Source organism: Acipenser ruthenus, chromosome 4 (assembly GCF_902713425.1).
Source record: "Acipenser ruthenus chromosome 4, fAciRut3.2 maternal haplotype, whole genome shotgun sequence".
In the NCBI taxonomy this organism is placed as follows: Eukaryota; Metazoa; Chordata; class Actinopteri; order Acipenseriformes; family Acipenseridae; genus Acipenser; species Acipenser ruthenus.
The window spans coordinates 52516058-52541784 of record NC_081192.1 but is presented as its reverse complement, the minus strand read 5'-3'; the positions used below and the strand labels follow the sequence as shown (position 1 = coordinate 52541784).

At 39.1% G+C, this 25727-nt stretch overlaps 1 protein-coding gene across 2 annotated transcripts; it reads left to right on the top strand.

Moving 5' to 3' along the window:
• The first annotated feature begins 873 nt into the window (after positions 1-873).
• LOC117400497 (AFG3-like protein 2) lies at positions 874-25411 on the top strand. Of its 2 annotated transcripts, XM_034000557.3 has the most exons (17): positions 874-1112; positions 2060-2159; positions 3977-4054; positions 5078-5205; positions 6372-6521; positions 7052-7126; positions 8117-8241; positions 9685-9958; positions 12561-12698; positions 13312-13465; positions 14572-14679; positions 14783-14908; positions 18591-18701; positions 20135-20250; positions 21432-21632; positions 22701-22895; positions 24084-25411. In XM_034000557.3, the coding sequence occupies exons 1-17, from the start codon at positions 1017-1019 to the stop codon at positions 24324-24326; spliced, it is 2418 nt and encodes an 805-aa protein (XP_033856448.2). In that variant the 5' UTR covers positions 874-1016; the 3' UTR covers positions 24327-25411. The 2 variants fall into 2 exon arrangements, with proteins under 2 accessions (XP_033856448.2, XP_058878521.1); XM_059022538.1 differs by lacking the exons at positions 874-1112; positions 2060-2159; positions 3977-4054 and adding an exon at positions 4116-4547.
• The last annotated feature ends 316 nt before the right edge of the window (positions 25412-25727 follow it).

Here is a 25727-nt window from a genome sequence, read left to right as displayed (position 1 = left end):
AATTCACTAAGAACGTATTCGGTTGCAGATGGAAAATTAATCGGGTGTTGCAGAATTTTAATTAACTAACTTACTGTGTTAACTGAAAGGCCACATGTATAGCTTTGTTATTTATTGCCTTATTTGTAACATCACATGTTTATATGCAAACAGTGTAATGTTTAGTGAATATAGCCAATATTATGTATAATTAAATGGTATTTACCTGGAAATTCACAAAGAATGTAATCTGGTTGTCATAAAGGATTCCCTTGCTAGGGGCTTGTATTTTGTACTGCACTCTATCTTACATTTCAGAGTTACCCTTCAGCACCACCTTCTGGCAGCCCTAGGCGATGCATTTTCTTAAACATTTGTCGATCGCTTAAACAGATCCCATGCTATAATGAAAAAATACAGCAACTGCTTGGTCTATAAAAACAATTGCACTCTAATAAAAATATGCAAACCACAGTGTAACAATGTGAAGTGTATAGGATGTCTTAAAATAGCCCTTATTTGGCTTTTGCATGTTTTTAATTGAACTGTACCGTTTATATATATATATATATATATATATATATATATATATATATATATATATATATATATATATATATATATATATATATATATTTATGTGCTCCATTCACACAGCTTCAGCTCACAAGTTATTCCTTTTTTTATCTTCAAGATCTGACTACCAAAAAATGTATTTTATTTTATTAAAAAAAAGAAAACAGCAGATAGCTTCTGTAATAGTTTGATGTGTGTTTCTCCCGCAATAACGCCTAGACAGAGTCACATGTAGAAACTTTCCAGTTAGCATGCACACGTGATTTGTAGCCTCGCAGAGGGCAGGACCTCAAATGAGCTGGATTTTAGAACGTCATTACGTCAGACTATTGTTGGACGAACGTGATGACGCAAAGTGACATTCAGATTGTGCTGCTTTTAACTCCATAACAAAATCGTTTTTAATAAGTGCCTATTTTTGTTAATAATTAAAATAGATGTGAACACCATTAAATCCCACGATGGCGCACCGTTACCTTATGCTGTCAAGGGGCTGTAGGGGTCTATTTAAGACCGTGTTGTCCCATAATAACAGCAGAGCTAGTTCCATAATGCTGGTAAGTTATTCAACCTGTCTTAACATACTGGAGCGCCGTTGGTGTGTTTGCCGTTTATAATTATAAAAACGGGTTCAGGAACGTGATTTTAAGTTACCTTAGTTGTTTGCATCCTCCTTTTTTTTTAACAGGCGTTTGATTTGAAGTAAAAAGTAAACACGCGACACAGGCCTTTGACATTGTTAAACAGAGCATCACAAGTGTTTGGTAAACGATTCTGCAGTTTAATAGTTGGTCTAATATAGAATTATTTTGGTTAATTTGTTTTTGCGTTTATTTATTCCCTTTTCATAAATAAGATTATATATATATATATATATATATATATATATATATATATATATATAGCGCGACGAGAACATTTCACATTGCTTCGGTCTATAAAGCTAAATACTTGTCGTTTGCAGTTGGCTACTGTACTCATAAGTCCTAGGTATTACTATAAAATGTTACACGGGTACACAGGCAAGCATCAATGAACCAAAATCAGTTTTGATTTCAGGTTGCCCACTTGGGGAAGTGAGGGGCATCAACATTGGATAATTAAGGAAGAATTGAAATGTGTGTTTTATTTAAAGAAATTACCTCAACATTTCTGTGCTGGCGGGGGGGTTAAGTTATTAATGTATTTATTTAAATGTATATGTTGGTTTTATTTTTATTTTAGGTAGACCTCGTTTAATTTTTTGTTAACATACATCTGCGGTAAGACAGCTACCGTTTGTGTTGCCCTATTTGACATTAAATGACCCTTTTAGTGGCATTGATAACCTATTATATAACCTGTGTTTCAGGGGCTCCAAAAGGCATAAGCAAGCAAACAGGGACTGTTAAAAAGTAATCTTTGCTATCTCCATATCATGAGGTATGAGATATTGTTTGTGAAAAGTTAATATTTTCTAAATAACAAATGTTAAACTTCTCCTATAATTGTGTATTTTTCCAAGCTGTCTGAACAAGCAAACAGTCAAGTGGCAGTGGACAGAAGTACTTTGGTGGCTAATGTGGTTGGTACATATAGAAGGCTCTGCTCACGGCCCCCCAAAGGTATGCAAAACCTTTTTATTGGTCTATATGAGAATGTCTCCGTGAAGGAAGACTAACAAATCAAATAAAAAAAATCCTTTCTTAAAATGTGCCATTGCCCTGCTTCAAAATAAGGCCCACTAGGAAAAGTTTTCATATATTGATTTAGATGCAAAATCCAGTTGAGTTGTTTTGTATGTCTTCTATATATACAGACGTGCTCAAATTTGTTGGTACCCTTATAGCTCATTGAAATAATGCTTCATTCCTCCTGAAAAGTGATGAAATTAAAAGCTATTTTATCATGTATACTTGCATGCCTTTGGTATGTCATAGAATAAAGCAAAGAAGCTGTGAAAAGAGATTAATTATTGCTTATTCTACAAAGATATTCTAAAATGGCCTGGACACATTTGTTGGTACCCCTTAGAAAAGATAATAAATAATTGGATTATAGTGATATTTCAAACTAATTAGTTTCTTTAATTAGTATCACACATGTCTCCAATCTTGTAATCAGTCATTCAGCCTATTTAAATGGAGAAAAGTAGTCACTGTGCTGTTTGGTATCATTGTGTGCACCACACTGAACATGGACCAGAGAAAGCAAAGGAGAGAGTTGTCTGAGGAGATCAGAAAGAAAATAAGACAAGCATGGTAAAGGTAAAGGCTACAAGACCATCTCCAAGCAGCTTGATGTTCCTGTGACAACAGTTGCAAATATTATTAAGAAGTTTAAGGTCCATGGAACTGTAGCCAACCTCCCTGGGCGCGGCCGCAAGAGGAAAATCGACCCCAGATTGAACAAAAGGATAGTGCGAATGGTAGAAAAAGAACCAAGGATAACTGCCAAAGAGATACAAGCTGAACTCCAAGGTGAGGGTACGTCAGTTTCTGATCGCACCATCCGTCGCTTTTTGAGCGAAAGTGGGCTCCATGGAAGAAGACCCAGGAGGACTCCACTTTTGACAGAAAAACATAAAAAAGCCAGACTGGAATTTGCTAAAATGCATATTGACAAGCCACAATCCTTCTGGGAGAATGTCCTTTGGACAGATGAGTCAAAACTGGAGCTTTTTGGCAAGTCTCATCAGCTCTATGTTCACAGACGAAAAAATGAAGCTTTCAAAGAAAAGAACACCATACCTACAGTGAAACATGGAGGAGGCTCGGTTATGTTTTGGGGCTGCTTTGCTGCACCTGGCACAGGGTGCCTTGAATCTGTGCAGGGCACAATGAAATCTCAAGACTATCAAGGCATTCTGGAGCGAAACGTACTGCCCAGTGTCAGAAAGCTCTGTCTCAGTCGCAGGTCATGGGTCCTCCAACAGGATAATGACCCAAAACACACAGCTAAAAGCACCCAAGAATGGATAAGAACAAAACATTGGACTATTCTGAAGTGGCCTTCTATGAGTCCTGATCTGAATCCTATCGAACATCTATGGAAAGAGCTGAAACTTGCAGTCTGGAGAAGGCACCCATCAAACCTGAGACAGCTGGAGCAGTTTGCTCAGGAAGAGTGGGCCAAACTACCTGTTAAAAGGTGCAGAAGTCTCATTGAGAGCTACAGAAAACGTTTGATTGCAGTGATTGCCTCTAAAGGTTGTGCAACAAAATATTAGGTTAGCGGTCCCATCATTTTTGTCCATGCCATTTTCATTTGTTTTATTATTTACAATATTATGTTGAATAAAAAATCAAAAGCAAAGTCTGATTTCTATTAAATATGGAATAAACAATGGTGGATGCCAATTACTTTTGTCAGTTTCAAGTTATTTCAGGGGTACCAACAAATTTGAGCACGTCTGTGTATAATATATTATTTTTTTTTACAGGATTTGAGAAGTATTTTCCTAACAGCAAAAATGGCAAAAAAGCCAGTGAGTCAAAGGGAACTAATAGTGAAGCTAAAGGTGCAGTATGTGTTTTTTTCTTTTTTTTTTTTCCCTAAATATTTTCACTAAAGCAATAGAAACTACTGGTCAGCAAGATGTTTGAGTTGTAAGCATAACCTTACAGTTTAATTGCTAGAGGCTATTTACTTACAAACAGTGGTTAAAAAAAAAAAAAAAAAAAAAAAAAAAAAGGCAGTCCAATTTAGTTATATCAATGTGCACCAACAGCCCAACACTGGCGCGGTTTACGGTTTAGGTAATTTCTTCATTCTTGATGTGTCTTCTTTCTCCCCAATTTGGAATGCCCAATTATTATTTGTATCCCTGTTCACCACTGCAACCCCCTGGCGACTCTGGAAACGGAGGCTGGAACTTGTGCTCCTGCCAATACGTCATTTTTCGCACTGTGGATCCACAGCGAGGCCACCAGACCTATAGTGCCGGAGGACAACACAGATCTGATGGCTCCACTGCAGAATCGCAGGCGCCCTATTGGCCACAGGGTTCGCTGGTGCGTGGTGAACCGTGGATTGCCCTGCTGACCTAAGCCCTCCCTACCCAGGCGTTGCTTGGCCAACTGTGCGCCACCCCCTAGGAACCCCCGGTCACGGTCGGCAGTAACATAGCCTGGATTTGAACCTGCGTCTTGATGTGTTTTAAAAAATGTTTTATGTAAACAACTGAAGTCCCGGCAACTTATAAGATTCTACTTTCAGTGCTTATATTGCTCCATGCTGTGATAAGCACATTCAGCAGGCATCTACTGTATCAATTGACTTTATATCCTTAGAACAACAATGATAAATAATACAAACAATGAAAGAAAGCCAAGTGAGGTGTGAATACATTAAAAAAAAAAAAAAAAAAAAAAAAAAAAAAATTCTTATAAAACATAACTGCCTAAAATGAAGGATTGCTATGTGGTTGTATGTAGTCTGAACTTTAAGGGACTAAACAAATAGAAAGGAGTGTGATTCAGTTAGTGACATCAACTGTTATTGCTCATGAATGTAACTGTACCTACCGCTGTGTTTCTTTTAGAGGCCAAGCCTGAAAATGACCAGCGTTCCTCTGGTAATAGTGGTGGAGGTGGTGCAGCAGGAGGAGGTGGGGGAGGCAAGAGAGGAAGCAGGAAGGACAAATCCACATGGTGGGCCAGGTTGCAGAAGGCGAGTAAAGCAAATGGAATGTATCCTGCACAATGTGAAACTGGTTTGTGGTGTTTCTGAAATTCAGGCCAGTTTTACAATGGTTTCCAATGCAGCAACTGTGTTGAGGGACAAGCCAGTTGCACAGTTACCCGTAATCCTCGCCCATGTGAAGTCTCTTTAGATTCTTCTACTTTCCAATGATTGTTGATGAATAGTTGCCCACAACTCTCGCACAGCTTATATTGGTCTAGTGAGTCACATGTCGTGTCACGTCACATGATTACATGTATTTGCATACATTGCAGCCTACGGGATTTTCCAATTTTACTTGCACATTTTCAATTTCTTTTGCTCAGTGTAAAAGCAGACTTTCAATAACTGAGTTAGACTTTCTGTTTAACCATTAGTACTAAACTGAGGGCTGTGGTGAATTTTCAAAAGGCTTGATGCTTTCACCTGGGTCATTGGTTTTGTAGCAGCCTTGGTTATATACAGTTTAGTTATAGAATTTAACTAATTAGAATTAAGGTTATGGGCTAAATTCTCTAAGCTATTTACTCAAATCCTCAAATTCACACCAATAAAGTTACCAAACCAGAAATAAAAACTAAGACTTTTTTTTTAATTCAGGGGCTTGAATGAAGTACAGTATTACTTTGAATTACAACGCCCTTGAATAAGCGCCCCATTCAGCTATGAGATTTGTAATAGACATCACCCTTGAATAAACGCTGCTCTCAGTAATGAAACATGTACATTTTTTTCCCCTTTCTGATCTGCGAGCTCAAAAGCTTATAGTTTAAAAGTAAAGTTGTAGGACTCCCGATCAAGTTGTATCCACAGAAATAAACTACAATATACGTCTCCCTCAAATACCGCAATAAAAAAACCATAGTAGTTCTAAGTACCACTGCCCTGTCATTTTAGACTTTTTTTTTTTTTACATTTAAAAAAGAAATGTGCTAATAACAATTTGGAGTAAATAGGTTTGATAATCTAGCCCTATGTGTTTTAGAAACGTCTGATGAATCAGTTGTGAATGATTCATAAAATATTTTTGCTTGGAAAAGCACCATTTTTAAAGTATTGATGGGGATGTGTATAGCTCTAAACGCTGCTTTCTTAATCTGCCTTTTTTATTTTAAACTTTTCCATCTGTTTTTAAAGATTGTTTTCTGTTATAGGGAGACATTCCTTGGGACGACAAGGAGTTTCGTTTGTACTTCATGGGAAGTGCAGCGTTCTGGGCTGCAGTCTCATACTACTTCTTCTGGAACTCGGGGAGAGAAGTTACATGGAAGGACTTTTTGAATAATTATCTCTCCAAGGGATTTGTAAGTAATTTCACCCTTACATTCTTTGTATACATTTTGTTTATTGGTATTAAATGTGCATCTTCAATTTAAACAGTATGTATGTATTTTTGTTTTATATAGTTTTGTGGACTGTACCCACCTAAACCCGAACCATGCATAGTATCGTAGTTCTGATATCAAAGCCGTCAATGATCAATGTCCCTGTTAGTCACTTACACTCCCAAACATAGAACAAGCTCCTGAGGAAATGTTTATTAGATTCTACTTTACATGTTTTTCAAATTGGTCTTACTTTTCTCTGAGTTCAGTCTTACAGGCTTGATTTGGACACACGTTAGTTAGGTCTGCATGGGTTCTTAGGGGTTCATCCAGCTTTTGTTAGAAATAATTCCCAATTGAATGAAATCCTGGTCGTGGCAAGCACCTGCTTTGCAGCAGCAAACATCTCTGGTATTGGACAGGATAAGGACTGCACGTGTTAAGTCTGCACAGTTGGTAACAGAATGTTGTTAAATGATTTGTAACACACAGTTTTTTATTTCTTGCAGGTAGACCGATTAGAAGTGGTAAACAAGCGATATGTGAGAGTGATATTTACACCTGGAAAATTGCCTGTCGATGGGGTAAGTTTTGTAAATATTTGAAATGTATATATGATTAAGTTTGAACTTTCTTCTATCTTATTTGCACAGGGGGCTCGGTGGGAAGTTGTGCTGACATGTACTGTATTTTTATAGTATTAGGACACCTTGCTTTTCCCTTGCAGAAACATTGGAACCTAGCAAATAAATGGTAGAAATAACTTTACAGTCTGACCAGAGTTTACTTTAGATTTGTCCCCCTTTCCTTTTAAAGAGCAACTTGGTACGCGTCTGAAATATCACAGTTATCCTAACCAATGTATTCTTCTTGTTTTGAATCACTGTAGTATTTTCATCACACCTTTTTGACTTTTGAAAACAGGTGTGAACCCCAGTGACCTTGGTAATACCAGATTGTAACCATTAACCTGTCCTCCTGCCACCGCCCATAGTGGATGTAAGAAATAGATCCGTATGCATAGTACTACTGGGAGAACAGCTTCAGAAAGATGTTTAGAAATGATTTACAAAACTTTTGAGTTCCTTTTATCTTTTGTAGTACTAAATGTAGCTTTTTTATGCAAAACTGCAAGCAGGACAGGCATCTTTCAGTCAGGTGGTGCAGAGGTTAATAACAGTGCTCTGACCAGTGAGACCCCTTTGACCCTGCTGTTTGAAAAGTTTGCCATGCCACAAAGAAGCTCACTGATCAGAGGTTGCTTATGTAAGGAAGACGTATTATTTTTTTTCTCTCACACAACTGCATACAGTTTTGGGTTTATTCAGTCCTCTTTAAAACCATCTCCCTGGGCAGCTTATCATTGTGTAGTTGAACATTTATTTCTAGTTCCCATATTTCAATCAAGTACAACATTATAGATCAGGCCTTGATGCAGCACTCCGCTCTCACCAGGGGAGTTGAAGGTAAATAAGACACTAATAATTGAAGTGCTTTTAAAATGTAGACCAGCTGGTGATCAGAGTGTCTTCCATACATAACATTAGAATGTGGTGTTCTCTTCCTGTCTATAGCAATACGTCTGGTTCAACATTGGCAGTGTGGACACTTTTGAACGAAACCTGGAAACTGCACAGCTGGAGCTGGGAATTGAGGGGGAGAATAAACTACCTGTAGTCTACGCTACTGAGAGTGACGGGTAAGGCTTCCAGTTACACCCACTCTAAATGCAATCTTTGAGTAAATCCTAATATTAATTTTATAGGGTTGTGACAGGTAAGTGATAAGTTTCAGTCTCCAAACAATTAAATAAAATAATATAAAACCATGTATTTAAAAAAAAAAAGAGAGAAAAATCAAGTTCAAAATGTAAATGCTTTCAGAATTTAAAGCTTTGTACATAATCCTTTCCACCTGACTGCTGGCAAAAATGGCATTGCCAGAAAAAGAGCAATGAATTCGCAGTGTTTCGGTCTGTCACTAGATGGTGCTGTTATAAAATTGATATCGGGGAAAATCAGTTGCCTGATGAGGAAAGTTCCTTGTAACCTTGGAGCAGTTTCAAATGTTACATGAATGAAGCTTCCAATTTGCCTTTTCCACCCCCCCCCCCCCAAAAAAACACTTAACATTTGTGAATTTCACTTTGTAAAGGAAGATGCATTTCCATGCTTATTAAGGTTCATGCTGGCAGTTGTAAGCTTGAACTATTTAGCTAGAAATGTGGTGTCCCAGTATATCTGAAATGAAGTGTATTGGAGTTTGTCTGATCTTCCCTACACTTTGGTTTCTTAAATCCATATAAGGTAGCACAGTCTTACACAGTCATTGACAAGAAACATAAACCTATTCTGAAGAGGTAAGCATTCCCTCAAAGCAGTAAAATAACATAGGCCCATAAAGCTACACAGCATTTTTATTCTCAAGACTGTGTTTGAGAATCCTGCAGTTTGCTCTAGTTGGCTTGATTGTACAGAGTTGTATTGCAATAGCTGAATTGTATTGTATTTTCCCTTTACTTCTGGAAACTTAATTACACCTTCAATGTCCCTTAATGCTATGATTAAGTTGTAAATATCTAAACATTTTAAGCTTTAAACCAAAAATAGTATAATAGTATTTCAATAATTGTTTAACCACAAATGTCCTGTTTTTATGAGGCTCTTTATTGTCACATTTCACAGGTTTCATAACTTATTGTATCTTGATGCTTTGTAAACCAATGCATCAAGATACTTTATGTGAAAATCAATGTAAAGTCAGTGTAGCTATACATCCTTAGCTATGATGCTTTGAAGCAAATTCAAAAATGTTCATGGCTTGTTTTCTCTTTTTTTTTGGTTTCCCTTATTTCATGGACCGTCAACAATGTATTGTAGTTTTCAACACTTTAATCTTTCAGCACAAAGTACATTTACATAAATACTGCCCTAGTAAGTATTTAAGTACTTCCAGTGTCATCTATTGAAAAATAAGTACAAATAGGCATAGGTAAACATATATTGGTATATTAGACTATTTTACCGTTCCTGCTGTTCTGAGTTTACAGGTCTGCAGGTTCACATTTAAGGTGTGATCTTGTGGGAGTACTGTACCGAGAGCTCTTCTTGCGTTAATTCCCATGTTTCACTCTTTCCTTCAGCTCCTTCCTGTTCAGCATGTTGCCTACTGTGCTTATCATTGGCTTCCTCCTGTACACTCTGCGGAGGGGTCCCACTGGGGGCGGGAGGTCCGGCCGGGGGATGGGAGGTCTTTTCAGCGTGGGGGAGACGACAGCCAAAGTCTTAAGGGATGAGATTGACATCAAGTTCAAGGACGTGGCCGGGTGTGAGGAGGCAAAGCTGGAGATCATGGAGTTTGTTAATTTCCTCAAAAACCCTAAACAGTACCAAGACCTGGGGGCGAAAATCCCTAAGGTATGCAGTTTTATCCACAAAATATCCTCGGTATAGTTAAAATTCTGGTTCTGTTTCATGGAAATCTGATACCAGATCAGAGTTTGAATCCTGATTATGCCAAGGCGGACTTGTTGAACTGCTAAATGTCTTTAGCCCATCTGCATTATGCAGGTTACACAATTTTTCCTGAAGGAACTGTACTGTAGAGCAGTGGTTCTCAAACTGGGGGGTGTGCCCCTCAAGGGGGGTGCAGACTGTACCTGTGGGGGTGTTAGAAGGTTCAGGATTATTTTTTTTCAATTACAGCGCACCTGTACCGTATAACGAGCGGATAATTTATTTTGGCTTTATTGGCAGTTTTGATTGAATCGCCAATAATACTTCCACCAATCGGAGGGTTGCATACATTGCTTGTAGCGATCCCGCCCTCTGGCAGACTGATAAACAGAACTGGTTAAAGAAGTGCTGGACAACGGAAAGAATGTTTCAGATGTGAAAGTGGATATGAGAATGGCAGTAATGAAGCCAATTTGCTTGAAAACAATAAAAGTAGACCTGACATTTCCATCAATGGATTAAAAAAAATGTGGAATTGATGATGCGATCAGTAACCCAGAGGGACTGTAAACTGCTGTTGCTACTGCAGCAAGACTGTTCTTTTTTATGTTAAGCATTTTTGTGTTATTTATTTATTTATTTTTTACAAGGGTTTAATTAACAGCCAAAATTGTTTGTGCCAGACTTGTTAGGAAATCTGTGATACAATGGTTGATTGTTGTTGTCAGTACAACTATTACTGAAGAATCACTGTGCAGATATTGCAAAGTCCATAAACAAAACAGAATGTTAAAATAAAGTTAATAAGTTTTAAAACTGAGAGATACAAAATGCTTATCGTAAAAGTTTTTACCGGTACCTTAAAATTAAGGGCCATATAAGAACAGTAAATGCTAAGACTGATTTTTATAAGGCCTTCTTTGTTGTTCTCCAAGTTGCTGCAGTGACATTGTAGGTGGTATAACGAGTTACTGTAAATGAGATACTGTTGTAGCAGACAGATTTTATCAAGTAAACATTTATTTGAATGTTTTTGGAATTAAAAGTATAAATGCAGAACTGTGTGGCATTTTTCTTTGTGAACGTGCTAAGTGCAATTCAAAAACCATCAAAATACTCCAAGGTAGCAAATCCGCTGAATTTAATACCAGCCAAAATGTCCCGTTATACGGTATAGATTAACTTAAATCAAATATTTCTGCTGACACCTCCCAGCATGTCAAAGTGTGTAGATGGCGCTGTGCATCTGACTGGTGCCTTTTAAGCTTGCATATTTTTGGATGAAGTTTGCTGTCTTCTGGTAATGTGTGTTTATTGGCTTACTACGTGGAGTGCATGTTTAGTAAGCGTTGGTCAAAATCGATAAACTAATTTGCAGTGTTGTTTGCTCTTAGGATAGGTGGCTGGTTCTTGCAAAAGAAAAAAAAACACAACAGCAGTGACATACAGAGAATCCAGAGGCATGTTGGATTTTTCTTTACCGGTATAAGTACATATGTGTGATAGGGCATCAAGTACCACAGACAAGAGGAAGGGGGGCAAGGTCCAAAGCGTTTGAGCAATAATGACTTACATTATTGTACTGAAATGAGGAATTCAAATCCAATGGGCAGTTAGTTGGCATTCCACAACAGAATTGAATTTAGCTGAAAGCTAGTTAGAGACAGCTGTGGGGGCGGGGGCAGAGGCAGGGGTTGGGGGCACAATTCAATTATGGAACAGCAGGGAAGCAGAGAAATTAATAGACATGATGGTGGTTCAAGGCAAGTTGATAAGAAAAAACATGTTTTAAATATGGTGAATTACTGTCTCTCCTATTATATTTGGTGGCTTCTCAAGTGACGCTCCCTCATAGCATCACCTGCCTGGAGAGGAGGTACTGAGCAGCTGCAGGGTCTGTCACAGCTGCTTCCCGTCGGCTGTTGCGTGTGGATCAGCAATGTGTTTGTGCCGTTTTGGCCATGAAATACAAAGTTCCCAGGTTTTTCTACATACGGGTAGCAGTGTAACAATTTATTGGCTATTAATGATTCATGATACTTTCTTTACATGATGTAGTGTCATAAGAGGTATGTATCATTTGTATCATGATACAAGATCAAAATAACAACATATAGTACTTCATTGTAGTTGACCTGATGGTTCCTGAATGAAGAATACATGTTTTATAGCTGGTATTAATACATACTCTCCTGATTTCATTTTAACAAAGTGGTCCGTTGTTAAATGATCATTTGATGTTATTATGCATCATAAATATAGCCCATCGTGACCTGCATGTCGCGAGATGTACATTTACACCCCTAACTAGAGCTTGTTGAGATACTGTACAGTAGAGACATGGGTCATTGGATCTCCAGGTTCTCTCAGAAGTAATCACTTCTAGAGTATTCATATAACTTTGCCTTTGCTGCTTATGTGCTTTTTTTTCCTGTTGACAAAATGCCAGTTTTTAATTATAGCAGAGTTTTAATATGTAATGGTCCTAGACATGGCTAGGTTAGATGGCTCTGAGGCTTTGAAACACAAGGTATTGGTCTTTGTTAACCAATTGTGCTTTTAGGGTGCTATTCTGACTGGACCTCCAGGCACTGGGAAGACCCTTTTGGCTAAAGCTACTGCAGGAGAGGCCAATGTCCCCTTCATCACAGTCAACGGCTCTGAGTTCCTGGAGATGTTTGTTGGAGTTGGTCCAGCTCGGGTAATTTAGTTAATAAAAATACATTCATTTAAAATGATGTAAAAAATGTTGCCATTGATTACCTTACTTTGCTGTATTCATGTTTTGTAAAAGTAAATAAATGTGATTAGCGAATAAAATGCTAACCTTAGCTGTAGGTAAGCATGGCCCAAGGGATACTGATTTATGTAATACAGTTACTATGCAATGCTTTGTCTTGCAAGATTTTACTCCAAAACTTTGCTGCCGACTTATGAAAGCTTTTCAAAGCTGTAATCAATTACCCAGAACGTGCCTGCAGTTTAAAACGTTAACAGATGTGCATTAAATCAACATTGCTACTGTTTTACTATTTAGATTTTTTTTTTCCCAGACAGTGAATTCTTTACAAGTTTATTTTGGCTTTTAAAAACAGCAGTGGATTATTAACGTCACCAATAAATGGCATACAATGGAGGAAACGGGGAATTTAAGTTTATGTACTATTCTGTTTTTTTGTTAAAACAACAGTGAAATAGAAAACATTTCTCCCTTATTGTAACATATGCTTGCTGCACAGCCATTTCAAAACTCTGTGTGTGTGTTTTATTATTGCTGGTTCATTGTTGATAGAAAATCCTGTTCACTGTTCCAGGTGCGAGATTTATTTGTAATGGCCCGTAAGAATGCCCCTTGCATCCTCTTCATTGATGAAATTGATGCCGTGGGAAGGAAAAGAGGGAGAGGGAACTTCGGGGGACAGAGCGAACAGGAGAACACCTTGAACCAGCTGCTGGTGGAAATGGATGGTGAGAAAGGGTCCAAGTGTAGAGATCAATAATCTGTTATGAAATGTGCAGTGAAAATGTTTTATTTGATGTATACCAAGCCCCAGTAAATCTGTTATTGGTATCCATTGGCTTTAATATTGACAACAGCAACAAACAATACAGGTTTCTCGTTTTACTTTCCAATTAAGATTACCCGAGGCACTGAGAATCAGAACCCAGGTTAGCAAGCATTATTGTCTAGTAGCTGACCAAGTCCAGAAGGTATCAGCTCAAGCCTGTTGGTCTAGAGCAACTGAACGTGTGAGGAATTGAAGGTTCAAGAGCAAAGTACATTTGTGGCTCTTTACAAGCAAGCTTTCCATTTTATTTTATTGTGTAAAAAAATGTATTAGAAAGAATAAGACAAGCAACATCCGGTTAGCTACACTAGCTTCATAGAAGGCAAGGTATGTTCATAGCACAACTTTATAAGAAGCGGTCTACAATGGATCAAAAAAAGGGCAACTGAGACTTGGGTTATGGACAGAAAATGGCTGTATTATCACACTCAACAATGGTAAAAGAATGCATGTTAAAAGCATATGTTCCTGAATTCGAAAGGGTGGCAGTGGGTGAGTGCATTTTTTCAGTAGCTTCCAACAGTGTAATTATTCCTGTTAGAGCAGTTCTTATTTTACCTTAGCGATATAATCACTGGACTAAAAAAGAAAAACATTGGCTACTATTTAATCATTGTGCCAGATTTTAGGATAGTTGTCTGGGATGATGGTCAGGTTTGATGACCAATGTAAATACCCTGTTTGAATCAATGCATGAGGTAAGTGGACCTTGTCAAAGAAACATTGGGACTACAGTATACCGAATCAATATATGCTGTGATTAACCCAGTGTCATAAAGGCCTAAACCTCACATCGGACTACAGCCTTCACAGATTGAAACTGACTCCTGGCCTAAAGTTATCGCTTAAATAATACACCATTGATGTAAAATAGTTCAGTTGAATTTAGATCTGATCTTTTATGATTTACAAACACTTTTACACATACATTCATAATTAGGACAAAACAGAGGATACACTGCTGGAGTTCTGATGACCTCAAACTTTACAATTTTCTCCTGACAGGATTTAACACAGCAACAAACGTAGTGGTCCTGGCGGGCACCAACAGACCTGACATCCTAGACCCAGCTCTAATGAGACCTGGCCGATTTGACAGACAGATCTACATTGGTAAGTGCTGTGTTTTTTTTGTTTTTTTTATTACACTTTATTTTTTATTAAAACTGAGAAAAAAAAAATGATATTGTGTTTCTTTCTCTTTCCCCAACAATAGGACCCCCTGATATAAAAGGGAGAGCATCTATTTTCAAAGTCCATCTACGGCCACTAAAACTGGAGCTCAGTCTAGACAAGGAGGGTTTAGCAAGGAAAATGGCTGCGTTAACCCCAGGATTTTCAGGTCAGTTTGGGAAGTACAGACACACCCACATGCACCTTGATTCAATTGTGCAATCCAGCAGATTGGTAGGAATGAACTTCAGTAAAAGCCTTGTTCCTTAAAGGAAAAGGACCTGCCAGTATGGAGGTGGCAGTGGGAGTCAATAGAAGAACAGCAAAGAAAGGAAAAGTAGTGAAAGTTTTTGCTAGTTTACTGTGTGTACAGTGATTTATTTTGTGTGTGATCTAGTGTCCTGGAACAAAGTGATGGACAGTCCTTCCAGTTTGTGGTGCATGGGGGTGGGACACGTGAAACTGTTTGACCCGATTCAGACACTCTTCAAATAATATGCAAATCACTTTAATGAGCAAGCCATTTGCAAGAGCAGTGATACCACAACATGGTATTCATTTTCTAGGAATGACAAAAATAATAAAAGGGTTTTTAATAATCATGACATCCTATAAAAGCACTGGCAACCCAAATATTATTCTTTGGTTTTGGATATTTTTCAGCTCAATTTAGTGAGTATCAGAGTGTATTATTGGGGGGGGGGGTATATGGATGCACCTGTCTAATGAATTTCAAACTAAGATTTCTATAATTATTATTATTATTTAGTTCTTAGCAGACGCCCTCATCCAGGACGACTTACAGTCGTAAACAAATACATTTCAAGAATCACAGTACAAGTATTAATACAATTAAGAGCAAGATAAAATACAGTGACTTCAGTTCTACTAAGTACAAGTATATTACAAAATAAGAATCAATATCAGAGCAGATAAGTGTCAGTGATAGTTACATCAGGATACGATTAAATGCAAAATACTACAGATTGAATAACACTAGTGGCAGATTACAGTACTCTGTAAAGTACAGGATTAAATGCAGGAAAATAGGGAGCAGATAAGTACAAGTAAAGTGCATTAAGGAAGAGTGATAAAGTGTCCAGGTGCTGTCTGAAGAAGTGAGTCTTGAGGATGCGCTAGAAGGTGGTCAGGGACTGGGCAGTCCTGACATCTGTAGGAAGGTCATTCCACCATTGCGGGGCGAGGGTGGAGAAGGAGCGGGCTCTGGAGGCAGGGGAGCGTAGAGGAGGTACAGCCAGTCTTCTAGTGCAGGTGGAGCGGAGAGGTTGAGTGGGGGTGTAGGGAGAGATGAGGGTCTGGAGGTAGCTGGGTGCAGTCTGGTCAAGGCATCTGTAGGCGAGTACAAGTCTTGAACTGGATGCGAGTGATGATCAGGAGCCAGTGGAGTGAGCGGAGCAGTGGAGTTGCGTGGGAGAAACGAGGCAGAGAGAACACCAGGCGAGCAGCGGAGTTCTAGATGAGCTGGAGTGGACGGGTGGCGGACGCAGGGAGGCCAGCCAAGAGGGAATTGCAGTAGTCTAGGCGGGAAGAGTACCAGGGCCTGGACAAGGAGCTGGGTGGCGTAGTTGGTGAGGAAGGGTCAGATTCTTCGTATGTTGCTCGGGAAGAATCGGCAAGTGCATGCCAGAGTGGAGATGTGCTGGGAATACGAGAGGCAGGGGTCCAAGGTGACTCCGAGGTTCTTAGCTGAGGAGGAGGGCGAGAGTGTGGTAGATTCCAGAGGAATGGAGATAGAGAGATAAGAGGAGGGGGAGGAGGAGGAGGGAAAGAAAAGGAGGTCAGATTTAGAGAGGTTGAGTTTGAGGTGATGCGAGTGCATCCAGGAGGAAATAGCAGACAGACAGGTAGAGATACGGGAGGGAATAGTGGAGTTAGAGGTGGGGAAGGAGAGGAAAATCTGAGCATCATCAGCATAGAAATGGTATGAGAAACCATAGGATGCGATGAGGGGGCCCAGGGAGCGGGTGTAGAGAGAGAACAGGAGAGGACCCAAGACTGACCCTTGAGGGACTCCTGTTAAGAGAGGGCGAGGTGTGGAGGTTGCTCCACGCCAGGTTACCTGGTAAGTGCGGTTGGAGAGGTAGAAGGAGAACCAGGCCAGAGCAGTGCCGAGAATTAGGACAGAGGAAAGAGAGGCAGCTTGGGCAGATTTTATTGAGTTAGTGACAGACTGGAGGGCGGTTTCAGTGGAGTGAGCAGAGCGGAAGCCAGATTGGAGAGGGTTGAGCAGAGAGTGGTTGGACAGGAAAGCAGAGAGCTGGCAGTGTACTGCCCGCTCGAGGGGTTTTGGAGAGGAAGGGTAGGAGGGAGACAGGACGGTAGCTCTGGAGGGAGGTGGGGTCAAGGGTAGGTTTTTTGAGGAGGGGAGTGATAGAGGCTTGTTTGAAGGTGGAGGGAAAGAGACCAGAAAGGAGAGAGATGTTGAGAAGGGAGGAGATGAAGGGACGTAGAGCAGGAGCAGAAGCTTGAAAGAGGTGAGTGGGAAGGGGGTCCAGGGCACACGTGTTGGGTTTGTGACCCTGGAGCAGGGAGGAGAGGTCAGAGTCTGAGAGGGGTGAGAAGGTGGAGAAGGAGGGTGAGTTAGTAGGGGATGCAGTAGGTCTATGGGTTGGAGCGGGAAGGGGTGGGGGGAGGGAGAGGTGTTAAAGTTTGCGGATATCTGAGATTTTAGAAGAGAAGAAAGAGGCCAAGTCATCAGAGGGAGAAGGAGGGGGGAGGGTTAAGGAGGGAGGAGAAGGTAGAGAATAGTTTACGTGGGTTGTTAGTGGAGGTTTGGATTATAGATTGGAAATAAGAACATTTAGCAGAGGAGAGAGTAGAGGAGAAGGAGGAGAAGGAGGAGAGGAGGGAGCGGTAGAGGTCTAGGGCAGCAGGGAGTTTGGTTTGCTTCCATTTCTTTTCAGCAGAACGCAGTGTGGTTCTTGTTGAGTGGAGCACAGAGGAGAGCCAGGGTTGGGGAGGGGAGGGGTGAGCAGGTCAGAAGGTGAGGGGACAGAGGGAGTCAAGGAAGGAGGTGAGGGAGGAGAAGAGGGTGGAGGTAGCAGAGTCTACAGAGAGTTGGGAGAAGGAGTCGATAGGAGGGAGGTGATATAGAGTGGTGGAGGCAAGGACAGAGGGGGGGAGAGAGCGGAGGTTATGGCGAGAGGTGATAGTGGGGGTAGGAGGAGCAGGGAGAGATGGGAGAGACAGAGAAAAAGAGATGAAATAGTAATCAGAGAGGGTGGAGGGGCAGCAGGCCCTGGAGAAGGTGAGGTCCAGTTTACGGCCAGCTTTGTGGGTAGGAGGGGATGGAGAGAGACAGAAGTTGAAGGAGTGAAGAAGAGGGAGGCGCACAAATAGCCTAACTGACTAATATAACAACTAGGTGGATAAAAGCTGAGTGGAAACTAATCAAATAGCAAATCAACCTCTATTCAATTTAACCACACTCACCTGGTACTAATCACACACTACATCACCAAATTGAAACACCACCTTAAGTATTATGAAATACCGATAAGTAGAGCTATGGTACACTTGTCAAGAATACTTCGATCATACAGGCGTCTGACGATTCTGCCTCTACACAATTAAGTCATATTAAGCAATTAATTTACAGCAAAGGCATTATTTACATGACCAATTTGCGACCTGTGCTGGTAGAATCTTGTTCCCCATCATTTGGTGCCTGCTTCTCCCAGGTTTTATTGCAGTGCTGTGAATTTCTGTTTCCACAGATCACTTTTATCAACTGGAATGCTGGTCCAGACTATTTGTATTTAACTTGTTTCCTGTGTACTTGTTGGCTATTCTGTGTCTGTTATGTAACTCATGTGGCTACTTTTCAACAGGTGCAGACATCGCTAACGTGTGTAATGAAGCTGCATTAATCGCTGCAAGACATCTCTCAGATGCCATCAACCAAAAGCACTTTGAGCAGGCTATTGAAAGAGTAATAGGAGGTAAGCCTAGTATTTAAAAAAAAAATTAAAAAAATTCACAGGGGTAGGGTGGGGCCAGACAGCTGTGCTATTACACTATATTCATATTTTCTTTTCAAACTGCTCTAGAACTTAATTTGGTATAGATTTGAGGTGCATTTTAAAAGTAAAATGCACTTTTTATACAGCTTCTTTTAGGGGCCGTCCAAAACGATCAGCATTTTCTGAAAGCATACATGGCGTGCACTGGGAGAACTTGGCCAACAGGAATGCAATGCCATTTGACACAAAATATTTAAATAAAAATAGAATTCACACATCCGTTTAGTGTTGGGACTAGTCGTCCATGGAAGTAAAAAAATATAATTAAAATGACGAGCTGCCTCTCTCAGTGGATAGAATCCTAGGAAAAATTGTCACATACTCCCTTTTTTTTTTTTTTAAAACGGTGCTCAAACTTTGCACCAGAAAGACAACCCTACTTTATAGCGATCGATATATATATATATATTGTGGAAGACTCGCACCACTCACGGGTTCGTTGCCCCTTTAAAAACACTGACCCAGGCACAGAAATGGATTTTTAAACTGCACTGACGCGCTATTTTTAATAACACAACAAAAATAAAACACAAAACAAACACCTAGCTCCTTTTTAGAGCAGTAACTAGACAGGCAGGTCCCTGACTCACTCGCAGGACGGCTAAGCCGTTTACCTGCCCAACACATTAAACAAACAAAAACACACAGGATTTCCACACTTTACGACTGCTTGGAAGCAGAGCACCTTTTCTGCCTCCCTCTCCTCAGCAGCCCTGAGCAAACTGACGGCCCTCTTTTAAATACCCTGCACCTGGTTCTAATTTAACAATAATTACCAGGTGCAGGGGATAATTAATAATAAAACAATTAACAAATTAAACACATGTTTTCACATGTTTTCCTCAGGGAGGCTTTATATATATCAGTATTACTGGAATGCGTATGTGATTGTACACAGTAATAGAATACAGTAAACCAGTCAAAAGTTTCTATTTTCAATTTCACTATGAGTAGATATGTTATTTTGAAAATCTAGGACCAACTTCAGATGTCACCATTTTAATGTATACACTTTCTGTATTTGATTTTCGACTTCTCTTTAACTATACAAACAATTAAGAAATAACGAATTGTCTTTTGAAATAGCAAAACTATTGTCTTTCTTTTTAAATGAACATTTATTTAAAATACTAATTTATTTATTATGTTCATGTTGGTGCTGTTTTTATTTTTTATTGGTGCTGCACCAAATATAACGTGAGGTTACAGCCTCAAAGTTAAGGTCAGAGGGTGTCTCTGTTGACAACTTTCTTTAATTTTCTAATCCTAAAATTCCCCTCCTGCATATAAAGTTTCTATAACAAGCGGAATCTCTGTGATTGGAATAATCTTTTTTTTTTTTTGAAATCCAGGTCTGGAAAAAAAGACTCAGGTCCTTCAGCCAACAGAGAAGAAAACCGTGGCCTACCATGAGGCCGGGCATGCAGTAGCAGGCTGGTTCTTGGAGCACGCGGATCCCTTATTAAAGGCGAGGGTTACAAAAGATTGAGCTTTTCTACTCTCACCCAGGCCTGGCGGCAGCATGAACGCTATGGGGGGGGATCGACTTATTTAGGGGGTGCTATTTTACTTCACTGTGATGACAATAAACAAAGAAATAAATAAGTAATATGACAGCACAATATCCACACACCATTAGTATTATTACCGCATTAGTAACAACGGGGTGTCTGAGCAACATTACTTGAAATGAATACAATCATACAGTGAGCAGGCCCTCTACAGAGATTGCATTAAACAGATTCCCACACACACCAAATTATCCGATTCCCTTTAGATGCAAAGATTATTCACTATGTCAGCTACATTATTATTCAATACAATTAATATGAGCACAGTAACATTAATAAAATACTATTTTTCGCATTATGTCCCATTATTTCTCCAAGAACATAGCAGAATGTTTTAAAAATGAACTTACCAGCCTTCTTGAAAGTCAGTACAGCTGAAACAGACGTCTTTCTCTTGAACTGAATTTTCTCATCACTGTCTCATTCCATTCATCACAAGACTTGCAGGTTAGGTTTGCTTCAAATGCAAGGTGTATGAGCTGTGCTTTGCTGACGTGAAGCATGCTTCGTCTATGGATGGTCAGTACATTGGTGAGAGTGGTACTGTTGAAGCTCCAAAGGTTAAAGCATGCTTCATAGCTGTGATTACGCTTGGCTTTGCTTCCAGGGCCCTGTGGAAAGTCTTTAGTAGAGTCTAGGTCGTCCATGTTTCACTTGCAGAGCAGTCCATTTGTGTCCGAAGAAACTGACGTGCAACAAGAAATTCTGCTTCGACAACCTCTGTGTTTGTTAAATTAGTTAAAGGCTGTATGTGTGCCGCTTAGAGAAAAGTTGGGATTTTCAGATCTAAAGCTAGCAGTGTGCCAATTAACTTAGTATTACCTTCACTAAAACATATTGAAATTTCGCCATGGACTATTATTATTTTTGTGCTTTTACTTTTGATTTGATTGATTTCTCATAGATTTTTTTTTTTTTTTTATCCCTTTAGAATCTGAAACTGGGGGGGCCCTGGATCGAAACTGGACGGACCAGACCCTCTAAGGCCCGCCAATAACACCTGGCCTGCTCTTACCAGTAGATGGTGGAGTCACATGATAGTGTCAAATGTTTGGTTTCTTTTTATTTCTGTTTGTAGGTTTCCATAATCCCTCGTGGGAAGGGGCTGGGCTATGCGCAGTACCTGCCTAAAGAACAGTACCTGTACACCAAAGAGCAGCTCCTTGACAGGATGTGCATGACTCTGGGAGGAAGGGTGTCGGAAGAGATATTTTTTGGTCGAATTACTACCGGAGCACAGGATGACTTGAAGAAGGTCACGCAGAGTGCATATGCTCAGGTCTGTTAAAGTGTTTCTTACATTTGGACTGTTACTTGGTGTTTGATTCTTATTTCTGTCTTCCATCACACAGTTTTTTGACCTTTTAGATATAAAATATTTATATTTATTGGCTGCTTATATCCGGAAAAGCAGTTTGTTATTATATATAAACCTTTTGGTATACATAAGCTACACAACTTTCTGGAGCAGAATTAAGATAAATAATCCTTTATGTACCACAAAGATCATTCTAAATTTGGCTGCTCAGACAAGTTTCTGTGTTAGAATATTCTCAAAATTCTAGTGCTGTAAAAACTTCTGGATTTATTTGCATGTTCAAATTACCCAGATAAAAAAACATAACAAAAATAAATAAAAACAAGCATTATGGCATGCACCTTTCATATATTTAAATTAGGGCTGTTCAGATTAATTGTACCAATTTTATTCAACTAAAGAATTGATCGCAGATTATTTTTTTTTTACAATTTAATTGTGCATTTTAGGTAGAGAGAAATGCGTGCTGCTATGTAGGGAAGTGCTGATATGAAGCGTGCTCTCTCTCACCTGAAGTGGTAGGACACTGTGGTTTGAAGCTCATGTAAAAAGGGGTTAAATTATGTAAAAATCATAATTGTTGTCTTGTTTTGTACAAGGATTGCTGATGGTGTGCTACGGATGTATATACATATTTAGAGGTGGAATGTTTGTCTGCGTTGATTTAAATGATTGCCAAACATGTGTCTGCAAAGTTACTCGTGTGCATTGTAATCGGTGCTGTGGTAAAATCCAGTGTGGCGCACTTATCCTGATCAACATAATAAACTGTTGAGTTAGTTATAAACCTCTGAGTGTTTTTTTGTTTCCGTGTTTATGCATTGCTAATAATTTTGCTGTTTAGGACTACGCAGGACAGCCACTATAAAATTGTTACCTTTTATTAAAAATGTGCATGGATTAATCTACCAGTTAATCAACTAATGCCCATAAATGAACAGATTACAATTTATCGAGCGACAGCCCTAATTTTAAATGTATTCATCAGTGTTGGTGTCTGCTTTTTGACCCGTCCTTTCTGTGGTGTAGATTGTGCAGTTTGGAATGAATGAAAAGGTGGGTCAGGTGTCCTTTGATCTTCCTCGGCAAGGAGAAATGGTACTGGAGAAACCCTACAGCGAGGCCACTGCCAGACTGATCGACGACGAAGTGCGCATCCTTATAAACACTGCCTATGAGCGCACGCAGAAGCTCTTGACAGAGAAAAAAGCCGAAGTTGAAAAGGTTAGAAGCTGAAAAGGTCAAACACTATACAGATAAAACTGGCGGGGTTTCCCTTATAGAAGTTTATCGCTGTGTTTTTGCAGTGTCCCTGTTCTCTTCCCATGGGTATATTCTGCATTTGCCATAGTTCACAATGGTTTGCCATGTTTTTCAGTATGCTTTACCATATATTTCTGGCATTTACAATGTTTTCCCTTGCTTTTATTATGGTACATTTTAATAAGGGTTGTTAGTATATTTAGCGCCATCTTATTTCAGTATCCAGTAATTCAGAGTCTAGCCTTATTGGAATCAGATAAGTTGTTGGTTTTAGTGTTTTTAATGAACCATACCTGTATTGGCATCTATAATTCTTTATGCCAAACTGAAAGTTTCTATTGAAAAAATAAAACCTTCTATAGTTTAGCTACTGTTCATTTCATGGCAGTCAGGAAATCCATCAGCGATATGCGCAGTTGTTCCTGCTTTCAGTGTGTGTGTGTGTACACACACTTCTACTGTGGCTATCATAACAGTAACCCTAGTGGACTCAGATGGGCAACTGTCTTACTATTAGTCTTCTATTATACCTAAATAGACTATGGGAAGAGGAAGGTTATCAAATCAATTTTCATACCTCTTAAAATCACAAGCAATATCATCTCTGTCCCCCCCCTTTGTTGAAATATCTTTTAGTTCTTTGCTTGTATTTTATACTTCAAAGTGCAATATATTTCAAAGAAGGTAAAGTTGATTCCTGGTACAAAAACACCTGTACTTCGATGGTCTAGCAGCAATCAGCAATACAGTCTGAGGTTATAGTAAAAAAAAAATTAAAGACAAGAAAAGGTAGTGATCATCGTTCCAATGTTAGTAAATCATCCTGGTTAGTTTCCATTCAGGAAGTACTATTCATTTAATTGACAGGTTGGATGAGGGAGGTACAAGTTTTAAATTGATACTACCTTGCATACATTTGATGGGTCACCAGGTTTATTTTAGTCCTGGGAGATTTTTTCTGTAATTTATACACCCTTTTCTGATAATTCAGATATTTTAAATAATTTTCTAATGTGTGTGTGTGGGTGTTTTTTTTTGGTTTTTTTTTTAAAATAAGCTTAGATGAAAACATGTACTCATCCTAGCACAATAATCTATTGCATTACTTCCTGTAATCAACAACTAATGGTTTATTTTACTTTAATTCAGGTTGCACTAAGACTTTTGGAAAAAGAGGTGCTTGATAAGAATGATATGGTTGAATTATTAGGAGGCAGGCCCTTCGCTGAGAAATCTACTTATGAAGAATTTGTGGAAGGTACAGGCGGCCTTGATGAGGATACAACACTTCCAGAGGGCCTTAAAGACTGGAACAAAGACCGTGAAAAAGAAAAGGAAGAGAGTACGGATGAGCAGATTGCACGACAGATCACCAGAGGAATGCCATTCTGAATGGCAGTATTGTACAGTATCTCCACGCTGCAATGCATTTAAAAACCTGCTTTTAATGCAGTCTTGGGTTTAGTTAACCCACAAGCCAAACAAACATTCATGCATGCAGCTGGCTGTCAGCTTTGTGCAACAACTGCTCATACCAGAAGTTATTATTATTAGAGATCACAGCTGCTAAGAACCTTACAACACTGCGAGTGGATAACTTTCTAGTTAAAGCTGGCAGAGTGCAGTGTCATCCACATGTTGGTTTTTATAACCAAACGAGAGTGGTGTGGCAATATATTTTTTTTAATGAACAAGTAAGCTATATACATCATTTGCAATTTATTGATGGAATGATACTGCAGCTTTAAATATAGACATGTAAGATATTACAATGTTGAATGTATTTGTTGATTGTGTAAATACTTTCTTTATCATTTAAATATTGTGGCTGTGAGTTGTCACTAAATAATGGAGACAATCATTTTTTGCTGCGTTACTAGGGAAATATATAAGTCTACCTGGGACTTCTTGGTCAACAGATCAAAGTGTATCACGTAATGCACTTTTTTTTTTCTTTTTTTGTAATTAGGACTTTTTTGGTAATGTTTGGAACATTAAAACAAGTGAATAAACTACACCTTGAGTTTTCATTTAGAAAGTACTATTCATCTAATTGACAAGTTGGATGAGGGAGGTACAAGTTTTAAACTGATATGCAGCGCACCGTTTTAATTCGTACAGCAGAGGGTAATTCCTTCTCATCAACTTCAGTCTCCAAATAATTTCATGAGTCTTCCTCTCCTTTCTCAAATGCACAAACCAGCTGCATTGAAATAATCCATTCCCAACATAGGAGGCTTGTTGCTAGGGAGCTGACGTCACTGCTTTGTGACTTTTGCTAGTGCATTGCTGCCACACGTGAACACCTCGTTGGCTGAAATAAAAACCGCTTCAACAAGTAGATATTTAATTTGCTTTGTGTTATTGTGCAATACGTGTGTATATGATAACAGTACGATATTAATGATTTGTTTTTAATTGTTTTGTATATTGTTGTTTGTGATGTGCAGTACGAAATAAAACACAGTAATTCTAAGTCCCTATGTATATTACAGCTAAGGCATACGTAGTTAGACAGTAAGAATGGGGTGCCAACTCCAGGACCACTATATATCCGTATCCACAGTATAGCGAGGGGCGATATAACGAGGGGTGGGTGTTCTACCTTGCATACATTTGATGGGATACCAGGTTTATTTTAGTCCTTGAAAATATTATTTCCCAAGACTAAAATAAAGCCAGTGTAAGTAAATTCAAGCTACCAGATAAAGTTTGGCTGGGATTTTGTAGGTAATGCTGTGGAATTGCCCTTTTTAGCCAAACAAATTTAGCTAATGAAATGATAAACTGAAC

Coding starts and splice junctions, on each gene's coding strand:
- LOC117400497 (XM_034000557.3), top strand. CDS start 1,017: ATGGCGCACCGTTACCTTATGCTGTCAAGGGGCTGTAGGGGTCTATTT. Junction 5,206..6,371: donor GGTGGGCCAGGTTGCAGAAG/GCGAGTAAAGCA, acceptor TTTCTGTTATAG/GGAGACATTCCTTGGGACGA. Junction 8,242..9,684: donor TACGCTACTGAGAGTGACGG/GTAAGGCTTCCA, acceptor TCTTTCCTTCAG/CTCCTTCCTGTTCAGCATGT.